General features: G+C 39.5%; 2 protein-coding genes across 2 annotated transcripts in view; one reads left to right on the plus strand and one right to left on the minus strand.

The window, feature by feature from the left end:
• Positions 1–1,658: 1,658 nt before the first annotated feature.
• On the minus strand, positions 1,659–2,660 carry RpL30 (ribosomal protein L30). The gene is made up of 3 exons (XM_071596027.1): positions 2,469–2,660; positions 2,173–2,318; positions 1,659–1,874 (listed from the first exon to the last, which is right to left on the minus strand). Exons 1-3 carry the CDS (start codon positions 2,487–2,489, stop codon positions 1,700–1,702), a joined length of 342 nt encoding a protein of 113 aa, XP_071452128.1. The 5' UTR covers positions 2,490–2,660; the 3' UTR covers positions 1,659–1,699.
• Positions 2,661–2,736: 76 nt separating this feature from the next.
• Positions 2,737–12,361, plus strand: part of Ythdf (YTH domain-containing family protein) — a 35,122-nt gene continuing 25,497 nt past the window's right edge. The window contains exons 1-4 of the mRNA XM_071596026.1: positions 2,737–2,942; positions 3,076–3,100; positions 3,591–3,661; positions 5,525–7,441. Of these exons, the coding sequence (XP_071452127.1) occupies positions 2,919–2,942; positions 3,076–3,100; positions 3,591–3,661; positions 5,525–7,441 (2,037 nt within the window). The 5' untranslated portion in view covers positions 2,737–2,918. The remainder of the gene's footprint in view (positions 2,943–3,075; positions 3,101–3,590; positions 3,662–5,524; positions 7,442–12,361) is intronic.

Genomic DNA, 12,361 nt, shown 5'->3' on the forward strand with positions numbered 1-12,361 from the left:
CATCATAATACTTAACGTAACTAGATAAATTCAACTTTTGTCACTTGGGTTATATCTTGATTTATTGTTTAAAGTAATTGAAACTACAGGCTTTTTTACCAGAACTAAATTCAATATTTGTTTCCCCTTCGCAAATTTCTATTGAATGCAATAGAACAGTAACCAGTTAACTTTTATTCAACTTGGTCTTCAAAGCTTGCAATGCTCTTCCTATTTTGGTGAAATTAGTAGTTAAAATGGTATCAATTGTTGAAGGTTAACCATAACTTCCAAAGAAACTGCGGGAGATGCCGCAACAGTAACGTTTGACGGAGTCATCCGCTAATGTGCATTTCAATGCAACAATTTCAGAGTGTAAAAATCATTCGCCTTGACTGGGATCCCAGTCAAGGCGAATGATTTTTACACTCTGAAATTGTTGCGTTAACCATAACTGTTGGCATTAAATACAGTTATGTGACGTCATTATGTAGTGTTAATATTCAGGGCATCATGAAGTTTTCTATGAATGCAAACCATTCCCCCTTCCAAATATTTTTTCAAAAATTTAATCACAATCATGCCAGGTAAATTTAAAAAGCTCTTGAAACAATTTTCCCTGCAATCGTTTGCCAGGCTATTCAAATTATAACCAGGTGCACCTACTGTGACCATTCAATCTGACATTCATTTCATATTATGAGTCCTACTGCACAGCATACCTTAAGGGCCCACCTTTAATTAGTTGAACCAATAAAGAAAAAAATTGTGCATATTTCTCTGTTAACATGAAAGTGTAGGGAGAATTATGAAAAATGGAAGCAGAAGTGCGAGGTGGAAAATTTGATGGAAGAAATCACAGATTAACAGTCAAAATGGATGTTTCATGAATGCCAATTATTTTATTGGAAGAGCTCCTAACCTCTAGACGGTGCATGAAGGAAGGACAATTGATTAACGAAAAAGGGTTTAAGCATTGCTTTTCCTCAGAATTTGACCAGTTTTGGTATAGTTATCTCTCGTGGGATATTAGTCAAGAGTATTTTGCCTTCATAATTATTTACCATTTCTTGAACATAATGTGGGGAAAAAGTGAAGAGGTGTAGACTGGATTTGAAGAAGAGGATGGCCAGTCCTTAGAGGGGACCATGTGCATCAAATACCAAATGTGATTTATTGAAACTAGAGACCCATTTCTTGATGCTACAATGAGATAAAATTATGTCAAAGGTGTAGGAAAACTCTCAAATCACCACACTGTGTGAATGTAACAACTGCGGCTGTAATAACTAATTTGATTCTAGCCACGTTGAAAGTTATTCCTCTGCTTGCAACAGCATTCTTAAAAACTACTTTCCTCCAGCTCCAGAGAAATCATTGAATCAATAACTGCTTCATGCTCAAGTTTTTCCCAGAATACGTTACCCAAGTAACGATGCCATTTCGTTAAGCATTTGCCACACTTATAAGGCACAAATGAAGCTAGTGTATCGGTTAAAGAGAGAAGCCAGAATGTTGATCCACTATATACATTATATCATTTAACGAACGACGGATCAAGGAATTCATTACCACTAAAAGCGATACCAGAGAGGAAAACCTACGTAGTACATACAAGATAAAAGTGCATTCCAGGGCACTTCTATATTAAGGAAGGGCTTTATGAAAAATGCAACCAATGGATTATATTAAGAATTTATTACTTCCGACACAAATACAGTTATTGCCCATCAGTGGGCATTGATCTTATGATATCTGAGTCGCCTGGATCGGTGATGGAGAGTGTGCACACACGGAAATACTTTCCACAGGCAGTACCCAGCTCAACGTTGTTCCCAGAGTAATGGTGAACGCCGGTCTTGGCTAACATAGCGTAGTACTCGATTTCAGATTTCCTGCGAAGAAAAACAAATATTTTGTAAAAACGAAGAAACCCGATTAATTATTTTAAAACATTCACACAGCAGTAGCGCCAATTTACAGTGAAAATATATAACAAACATGAGAGGAGTTGCACTGTATCTACCAATTCTCCTTACTTACTGGGCGAATTGTAAAATACAGTCAGTATTATTGGTGCCACGATTTGAATTTCGGGGAAATGAAGTTCGAGACTACTCCATAGGTTCCCTCAACTCATTTTAAGTTAACTTTCACGGCAAACAATGAGGGTAACCTACTTCTCAGTCTCACCTTAGCTGTGGCGTATTGCTAGCTATAATAACTAATTTGGCTTTTCCATTCCTCAAAGACTTCAATGTCTGCTTCAATCCAAGGACATATTTTCCCGACTTCATCACCAGGGCAAGACGGGAGTTGATGCTCTCCATCGCCTTTTTCTGAAAATAATAAACACAGCATGTACTATTTAAGATGTGTTTTTCATTGGAATACATTTAAAAACTTGAGTACTTTAAAACAATTAAGTTAAATGAAAAAATAAAAGCCACGTGGTTTCACAATGAATCATATGGCAAATAACGCCGTACCTGCTTCTTTTGAGTAGCCATTTTAACTTAGTTGAAGTTTTACTTGAAGGTATTAAATTAATAATCCAATATCAACGATTTTGCGCGAATTAGTGGTCGACTAGGACTCCACTAACACGGGAGATCTCCCACTCACAACCGTCACGTCTGGATCCTAAGTGCACCGGAAGTTAAAGAAACTCATCGACGTAGCGGAACCGGAGGAAACTCTCTCAACAAGTATCATTCTGCGCATGCGCTCTTGTATGCCTTCTTGAGTTATGGGTCCTGAAGTAGCCGCCATTGCTCCTTTCGTGAAGTGATTTGTGCCTGGACTGTGTAGTTTAATTTTAGGTTGTTTTTTGTGTTTATACCTTGTAAAAGACCTACAGACTATAGTTGAGAAAATAGTCGAAGTTTAAGTTGTTGAACTTTGTGCCAAAGACGGAATAAAAGTGCAGAAATTAGGTGATGTCAGCAGGCGTGTCAGACCAGGTAAAACAGGAATTTATATCTGGGGCGTAGTAGCAGAAGTGTACGATGGTGTTTTTTAAACAGTGAGTTAATCGTCTGGAGTGTACTAACTTCATTTAATCCTTTTCATGTGATTGTTCTTCAATCAATTTAGCGGATGAAAGGACAAGGGAATCAAGGTATGGCGTTGTTATTCATTGTCCACGCTGTCATATGTACTATTAGTCATGGAGTAATTATTGTGAAAATGTAATTTTTTGAAGTGTGTGTCTACCATTCATTAGAGTTTTATGGTCGTCACCGTATAATTTTGGAAATGCCTCTTCAGTGTAGGTCGTTTGAGTTGTAAAGTTATTTATTGCAAAGATATGATTAATCGATTGGAATTATTTCTTTGTCGGTGATATTTACCTTTGCTTTGGTAGATGCCTGATGACCACATGCAATTGTATTAAGATTTTTCACTATGTTTAAATCCTTGCTAAAGAGTGAAACTTCTAAGTAGAGATATGTGTCAAGTTTTAAATCCATAAGCAAAGAAAAATGCAAAACATAAAAGAAAGACAGCTGATTCTGTCTGGTTTATAATAATTTTTGATAAGTTCGTGTTAGAAGTACCGGTTATGCCTTGGACAGTTTAGTCTTATCCCTAGTAATTACTTCTTTCAGTTTCAAATGGCCCTAAGGACCACGTGAATGAACATGAAGACTTCGATTCATGGAGAACGCAACATCACCAGGTAATTTTATTTTCTGAGAGACGACTTTGACATTATGATTCATTGGTTAAAAACGTACGTAAGCTCCTTATCGTTATCTCCTGTGATGCGACCTTGTTTCTGACCGTCGTCCCCCAATCGCTTTACGAGTGTTTTTCTTCCGTTTCTGTTGTCTTTATAGTTCATCTCAAAAAACTCAATTTTCGGCCATGTCATTGTAAAAGCTGAAACGTTACGTTTAAATGTAAATCGTCCAATTTAATCGTATTGTAACCAGCGGTTTGATGTAAACGATATCGCGGAAATGTTGACAAGTTTATTGTAAAGATAAGTTTTATGAATTTGGTCCCGGACACCGTGAATTACGCAATGAATGAGTTTGCGACAGTGTCTTACTTGGAAAACTACACTATTTGTTAGATTAATATTCTCTTATCTTTTTTACCTAAGAAGTTTTCACTTCCTTTTATGGGCCCATGATATATATGTGGAGCAAGATGCAGGGGCACCGTTTTATGACAACACAATGCGTGGCTTTTATTCCTTCGAGTCATACTATTGGCGTAACTGCACCGTATGTTTGGGTTACTGCAGTGAATTTATTGGAAGTATTTTTCTGCTCATAATGATTTCCGAATCATAATGTGTTGAGAGGATTATCGTTAGTTGGTTTCAGTCAAAGTTTAATCCCCGTTTAACACTACTGTCGCTGTTTTTGATTCGCAGTGAAGGGGGTATCTCCCGATACATGGTTGTCAAATATGTTAAGGCCTAAGGTAGCGAAAAACCTTTAAAACCTAGCATAATTCAGCCGTGTTTGAAGAACAAGGCTTGAGAGCCATTTTACTGAAAGGACATTTTGCTATTAAAATAAGGTTGACTTTATGTACTACCATTTTGAGTGCTATTTTAATTCTTTAATAGAAATTTTACTTCAAAACAAAGCTGAAAACTGCGAGAAAATCAATTATTTGATGACATAGCACCTTTAAAATCGCATCAAATATGGTATCTATGATTGATCAGAGCATGGTGTTCTTGGCATTCGGTTATAGCTAATTTATGACTATTTGGGCGATTGGATTGGAGTCCATTTAACTTAAATGAGTAGCCAAAATACAAATTCTTGCCCCTATAAGTAAGAGAGTATAATATGATAAATATATATGCTTCCATTAAGATGTCATTTTTCCAGAATGTAATTAATGCCAGTAATAAAATACTAGTTATCACAGAAAGCATAATCTGACGTCCTGTTAACATCTCTGCCAAGAATCGCATAAATGAAATTAATTAAATAACATTCGTTTCGTATTGTATTAGCTCAGATATAGGTTTCAAAATAAAATTGTTATCCATTTGGCAAATTTAGTGACAGTGGTAATCACATTAAATTGAATTTTGAACTAAATTTTAGAAGTTTACACATTTTTCAGTTGATACAACTCTTATGGTGTTCGGTTAATTTTTTATGGTACAATAACAGCATGATTATGGGGTGCATTTTTACAATGTAATACTTTCTATGCATTAATGATTCTATGTTTTGAATTTGGAAAATATTGACATGGATTGGTGAACCAGTCTTACATTCTCTTCTTGTTCCTATTAATAATTTTATTGGTACCGGCTCGAATGCGTTAGTTTTATAATTGTGTCATATTGTTTGCATTGAACATTACTCTATTGAGGATCATAAGCCTTCACCAAGCCAAACAAAAGGTAGGTGCCTGGAATATATATCTGGAATTTGTCTATGGAATTAATAGCTCGCATCCAAGTTAATTATTAGCAACAAAGGCATGCAGTACATTTTTATTGAATTATTTCTGGTATACTTGGACATAGTCTAATATTGTGGACGGGTATCTTTTTCGTCTCCAGGGCTACAGCACGCCCATATCAACTTCCATGGCCTCGGACCCTTACATTTCAAACTACTACGGCACTTCGTTTCCCTATCAAGCGTTTGGGGTGGGTGATGGCACTTGGTCCAATGGTGGAGACCCCATGACATTTCTCGGCGGCTACGGAGGACAGATCAGTCATGATTCATACGGCATGGATGGCATGTTCGGGGGAGGGGGCGGGGCGTTCGGCACATTTGGGGCGCAGCCGGCGTACAACTACTTCCACGGGGGAGGGGGCGGTGGTGGTGGGGGGGCAGGTGGCAATGGGGGTGACTACTCCACGTGGGGTGCGGCTGGGAGCTCAATGTCGAGAAAGCCGCACTATGAGGAATACTACAGAGACGGGGCCGTCGGTGCGGCGGCCGTCGCAGCGGCGGGCGTCTACGGCTCGGCTGCTGTCCCTGACGAGAGGGCCGCTGTGGCCGCCGGCGTCAAGGCGATGGAGCACGGGATGCAGGCCCTGGGCCTCGGCGGTGACGCGGGTAAGGCCGACCTGGGCAAGGTGAACGATGGAAAGGACGGTTCCAAGGTGGGGGACGTTGTGGGGATGGGGCAAGGCGGCATGGTGGCCCAGGGCATGCCAGGACAGGGCCAGGGGGGGCAGCAAGGTGGGGGCCAGCAGCCCGCGCAGAAGAAGATGACGTGGGCCAGCATCGCGAGCCAGCCCGCCAAGCCACAGCAGCCGACGACAGTGGTGAAGAAGAAAGCCGGCATGCCCCCGCCCCCCATGCTGCCGGGAAAGCATGGGATGGACATAGGGACGTGGGAAAGCAAGAATGGCGCCGGGCCGAAACCGGTGGCCCCCCCGGTACAGCCCCCGCAGGCGGTGTCCGCCCCGGGACCCTCTGTCGGCGGGGGCGTGATGTCAGGACAGGGCGGCGGCGGTGGGGGGCCCAGACCCCCGTGGGGCGGCCCCATGCGCGGTGGTAGCAACCGGGGGGGAGGCCCGGCTCCGCCGTCCGCCCCCGGCCCGGCGCCATCATATCCCGGCGCCCCGCATCACCACCCCGGTCAGGGGCAGCAGAACATGGCGCCCCAGTTGGCCCCTCCTGCTCCCGGTCACCCCGGCCAGCAGGCGCAAGGGCCTCACGGTATGGGTCACCACGGCCCGCACCACCACTACCCCCAGCAGCCGCCGCAGCACCACCAGCCCTCGCACTCGCAGCACCATGCTCAGCAGATGCACCACCACAACCCTGGGATGCCGGCGGCGGGCGCCGTGGTGCCCGCACCCGGTACAAACGCCGCGCCAGGCCCCGTGGTCCCTTCTACAGCCCCCGCACCCCTGCCTTCCCACCCAGTGCTGGACGAACTGCGGGTGAAGAACAACTATAACCCGACGGACTTCGACTTGTCGGCCAAGGGGGCCCGCTTCTTCGTCATCAAGTCGTACTCCGAGGACGACATACACCGGTCCATCAAGTACGAGATTTGGTGCAGCACGGAACATGGAAACAAGCGGCTGGACGTGGCATTCAGGGAGAGGGAAGGGAAGGGTCCCGTGTACCTCCTGTTTTCGGTCAATGGCTCCGGGCATTTCTGCGGGGTGGCCGAAATGGCCTCCCCCGTGGACTATCGTGCATCGGCTTCAGTGTGGTCTCAGGATAAGTGGAAGGGTCAGTTCCGCGTGAGGTGGCTATACGTGAAAGATGTGCCCAATGCCCAGCTGCGGCATGTCCGCCTAGAGAACAACGAGAACAAACCAGTGACCAACAGCCGAGACACCCAGGAAGTGCCTCCTGAAAAAGGGAAACAAGTCCTGCGAATTATTCATCAGTATCGCCACTCTACCTCCATCTTTGATGACTTTGTGCACTATGAGAAACGACAGGAGGAGGAGGATCAGAGGAAGGCCATGCAGCAAGCAAACCACGTGGGTGGCATGCCCAAGGTAGGATGGGTGTGGGCTCCAGACTCGCACACTAACCAGTCCTTCCCTCCCCATCGTCTTCTTTACGTGTGCTTGTTGCTTGTCTCGGTTGCCTCTCTTGTGTTGACCTAAGGATTTTGTGTTTCTTGTGCTCTTATGGGTAGCATAAGCATTCTATCACCTATAGCCTAAACACCCATTACTAGTCCTGCATCTAAAGGTGTCGTCTATTCCTAGAGCCATTGCGGTTTTATAAGGTAGAAACTTATGAAATTCATTCAACAAGGTATGAAATATCATCATAAGGGGTTTATATGGGAATGGTATGTGTGGAGTCATTCATGGTAACAGCTGTGTCACTGCCAGGCACTGTCCTTTTTAGTTCATAGATTTCTATTCACTTATCTCTTAATGATGGACGTCCCATTGACTGAAATGTTATTTCATTTTAATTTCATTCTCAGTGGCTCTAAGAATAAGTCCCCTTTGTGAAGTGGAAAGCACATGCTCAAGAACCATCTTTTCATTGATCCTCTATGGTTTTCTGCTTTTGATTGACCACTCCAAGAACCCTGGGTTATGCCTCATAATCACCCTAGATTATCTGAACAACATCCTCAGTAACAGTGGGAGTATTTTTGTATTTGTTGTGTAGTCTCTAGTCTCTGTCTCACCAGCATTGCAGTGTCTCATGTTGTACCAACAATCTTTTTGTATGGTCAACAGGGTTGTGGGATTATGCTTTCAGTCAATAGGATTAAATTTTTATTCCTTTTTAATTGCATTTTTTCCTAATCTTGCTTATTATAGCAGTCATCCATGCTTTTCTTTTAACCTTTAGACCATAGGTAATTCACAAGGAAGCTCATTTTTTAAATCAGTCGATCAAATTTTTGGTTGGTTTAACTAGGAGCCCCATTATTATTTTTCATGCCAGGAGAATGATACTGCCTAATTTACTCTAATATTCCCAAAATTGATGGCTAAGGGATTTAGTTAACTTCTTTTCTAACCTTGATATTTAAAAAGTGTGTAGTTGAAAGAATATACTATAATAAAAATTTTTGTGCATATTTTTATTATTTATGTATTATTAAATTATGCATTTATCACTTTTACATTATCAGCCTTTACAGATTTAGCATTATCACAGTTATCGACTTTTCTTTTTGCAATTTTTGTCTTGTATCTAGGTTATGTTTGGTTTTTTTTAAATTATGGTTTACATTCAGATCCATATTTGCTTTTCGGCTTTATATGTAAATTTTACTCCTTTTTTCTCTATGCTAGTTCTATAATTAAAATATTAATATTCAAAGCAATATTTGTACCAAATTTGAGCTAAAATCTTTAAATTCTCGGAAAAAGCAAATGTGAACCTGAATGAAACACAATAAAGTCAATGTGTGATTTGTATTGACAAATGTGTGTATTAAGTTTTAGTGAAGCACATTAACGACAGAGGTATGTTTCATGAAAATTTGGATGAATCATGTGACCAAAGATGGTTTCAAAGTTATATCCTTAAAGGCAGGACTATTTTTTTCTTTTCAATAAGCATTGGTCTTAGACAGCTCTATTCATTTAGATCAGATTTAAAACCCCTAATTTTGTGAAAACATCTGGCAGTTGACAATTATTTTCATATCGAGCCTACTCCCTTTCTAGGGCTCGGGACCAGTTATATTGGGGTTTGGTTCCATTCTAGTTGGTCTAGTAATTCTAATTCTAATTGACCAATTATCCTTTTAATTTGTCTCTTATTTGTCTAGCTCTGCAGTGAAGGTAAGTTCTTGAGAAACTTGAGTGTTTAACTTAAACTGCTTTTTAAGTTGCCAGTGGAGTTACTTTGGTTGTTTCATTGTGATTCCCACTACAATATACCATATACACTGCCTGAAATGGCCATGAAAGATTTGTGATGATAAGGAACTAACAGATAGTTTGTATTGCAAAGAAAATATGATTGGTCTGCCAGTTTCACTACTCTTTTAGCATATTCAGGACTCAATGGTTCAGTGTAGTGAGCATAGTTGATCATTAAAATATATTTCCTGGAGAACACCAAGTTCTAAGTATTTCTTAACATATCTTCCTAGTACAGATAGTTTGTATTGCAAAGAAAATATGATTGGTCTGCCAGTTTCACTACTCTTTTAGCATATTCAGGACTCAATGGTTCAGTGTAGTGAGCATAGTTGATCATTAAAATATATTTCCTGGAGAACACCAAGTTCTAAGTATTTCTTAACATATCTTCCTAGTGCAATTTTACGAAGTCAGGGCCTCAACTTTGTAACTCTCCTCATTCTTTAATTTTTCAAGTGTGTTGTTTTGAATGGTTGCATGTGCATTTAAATGGCCCACTGCTTGCTTGGTATAATTATATTTTATTTATGAACTCATCTGCAACTGCAGATGCGTTCATAAATACTATTACTGTTGAAACCAGTTTTTTTTCTTTTAACCTGAGTGGATAGATTTTAAAGCACTAGGTATCATAGACCTGTTCATATTCATTTAGAAACCTAGGTTCAGTCCACCTTTCTCCAAACAGGTTGAGAGACAGGTGGTAAACTTTCCCTACCAGTTGGTTCCTGATAATGAATGCTTGATAAAATAAGTGGGGAACTAAATCTAACCAGGGATTGTGCAACCAAAATGGTTTTAATATACTTTTATTTCAATGGCGCTACTCTGTACAATAATTTCTTGTGGTTAGTTATAGTGTCATATAGGTTTCATTTGTACTAACCTAGTTGAGGTTCAGGGCTGTCATCAGCGTTGGTGTTTGTGTGTCTTTTTCTGGAGAAAGCTATGGAATAATATACAGCCACCTGAGCAAAATTCTTCTACTAAACATGAAAGTTACATTCAAAGTTGTTGAATTTAGTTCATTTACTAGATTAATGTTCACAATTATACTGCAGGTCATACATGACAGGAAAACCATCAAATGGAATTTTGGGCATTAATGTCAATATTAACCTCTTAGTGCCACCAAATTGTACTCCTACCAGTGAAAAGTGCTGGACAGATTTTAGGAAAATATTGAACTTAAATTATACTGCACTTAATTTATCTTTCGATTTAAAAGTATTTTTTATTTTGACAAGCAAGTTTGTAATGGAATTATACCTCTAATGAATCCAAAATATAAGAATTTTAACTATTTAAGTATTTTTTTACAGATTTAAATATTGTTTTTTGGCTAAAAAAAATAAAGACTAAGACACAGTTTTATCATTGGCAATCAAAACTTGATCCGATATCATTTCTTGATTCAGCATGATTTTATTGATTATTTCTAAATCAATGAAAGTTGGCATTGTTTTGGGGATGAAATACCAGTTAACTTGATCAGGAATCAAACAGTATGGCAGATAATTTATCATATGGTGGAGAGAAAATGGGGTGTCTTCATTGGTTGAATTAAACAGACCACAATAGGCTCATTGGTGTCTATGAGTAATGCACAGTTTGCCTGTCTCATCAGGACCAAGGAAGTCAAAAGTAGTAGGGACGTAAGAAGAAAAATTGCATTAGGCAAAGAAGCTTTCACTGCGAGGAGAGACATGGCTTTAGAGAAGTTTAGTAAGGATGTTAAGTAATAAATGTCTCGCCAAAACTAGGTGATGTAACATATTTTGTATGTAAGATTTTCAGTCATAGATAGTGCGTTGCTGTATCAGGTATTTTGATTGTTTTGGGAAAATTCAATTTGTAATCACATTTACTCTCTACAAAGGTTGATAGAATCCTAAATAACCAATATTAACTCTAGTTAAAACAATCTAATGAATCATTTTTTCATTTCAATCATTATGCTTTTTCAACTTCGTATTTTCTATTTAGCACAAATCATTTTATGGTCAACATTGATTTGAAAAAGCCACGAACCAATACAATTTCTATCACCAACAATGGATAATCATTTTCTGTTTTGAGGATCTTCACTTCTGCTTACAGTTCACAAGTGGTTTGAGTCATCTATGTAAATAAATCAACTAAAAATCCGTTTGCTGTTAAGTGGAAAATACTTTTATGGCTTTAAAGCTACATCTATGCACAATTATTTTCATTGCCTCACTCCTCATCCTTTTAGTTTGTGAAAGGGTATTGTGACAGTTCTTTTGGTGGTATTGAATGATCAAACAAGTTCTTCCCCACTTTTTGTTTTCCTTCATTTGAAATATGTCTTCTTATTTATTATACATGATTGCAACAGTCAGAACAACTAGTGTAGACTGATCATTCTCCGCAGCTTGTTTATTGAAAGGTGTATTACATTGTAGATAACTAATGCATGAGGGCCTTGATGCATTTTTTCTGATAACTAGAGTTCTACTTGGATTGATAAAAACTTAAAATATGGAATTTTTGACAAACTCAAAAGGATATTTTGGGCCAAAGCCAGTTATCTGGTATTAACAGTGTCCTAAGTGCTCAAAGGAAATGGTTTCCTCAAATTTTCAGGATTTAAAAAAATGAGTTTTCTGAAAATTTCATCTTGAAAATATTATTTTTTTGCATTATTTTTTAACCTTGGATGATCAATTTCAAGACCTGTTTGTATCGCAGTTTGGAGATAAAATTATTTTCTGGGCCAACCGAGCACACTTAAAACATATGGTTGCCTGTCGCATATGGTGCTAGGTGCCAGATGAGTTATGTAACATGGATTATGATTCACTCACTCAAGCTATGTTATTGTGTGAGAAACATTTGCCCATTCTGAAAATTTTTAGATCATCATTTATAGATATATGGTGATGAATGCTTTCATCTCAACAGCTCTCATTCCCCACTATCGCTCACCCTTAATTTAGGCGACAATTTTTCATTTGCTCCTCGGAACTGTTTGGTTCCCCTTTTGGTTTGATTTATGTAATGATTCCTCAGTATTTGGGTGAAAAACAAATAGAAGTATGCAATGCGCTC

This window comes from Hetaerina americana, unplaced genomic scaffold (assembly GCF_022747635.1).
Source record: "Hetaerina americana unplaced genomic scaffold, ioHetAmer1.1.p SCAF_73, whole genome shotgun sequence".
Lineage (NCBI taxonomy): Eukaryota > Metazoa > Arthropoda > Insecta > Odonata > Calopterygidae > Hetaerina > Hetaerina americana.

Bases quoted from the DNA above. Each gene is read 5' to 3' on its own strand.
- RpL30 (XM_071596027.1), bottom strand. From the start codon at position 2,489: ATGGCTACTCAAAAGAAGCAG. The intron at 2,319-2,468 runs GTACGGCGTTAT...TATTATTTTCAG, and splicing joins TGGCTACTCAAAAGAAGCAG to AAAAAGGCGATGGAGAGCAT. The intron at 1,875-2,172 runs GTGAGACTGAGA...TTTTCTTCGCAG, and splicing joins AGCAATACGCCACAGCTAAG to GAAATCTGAAATCGAGTACT.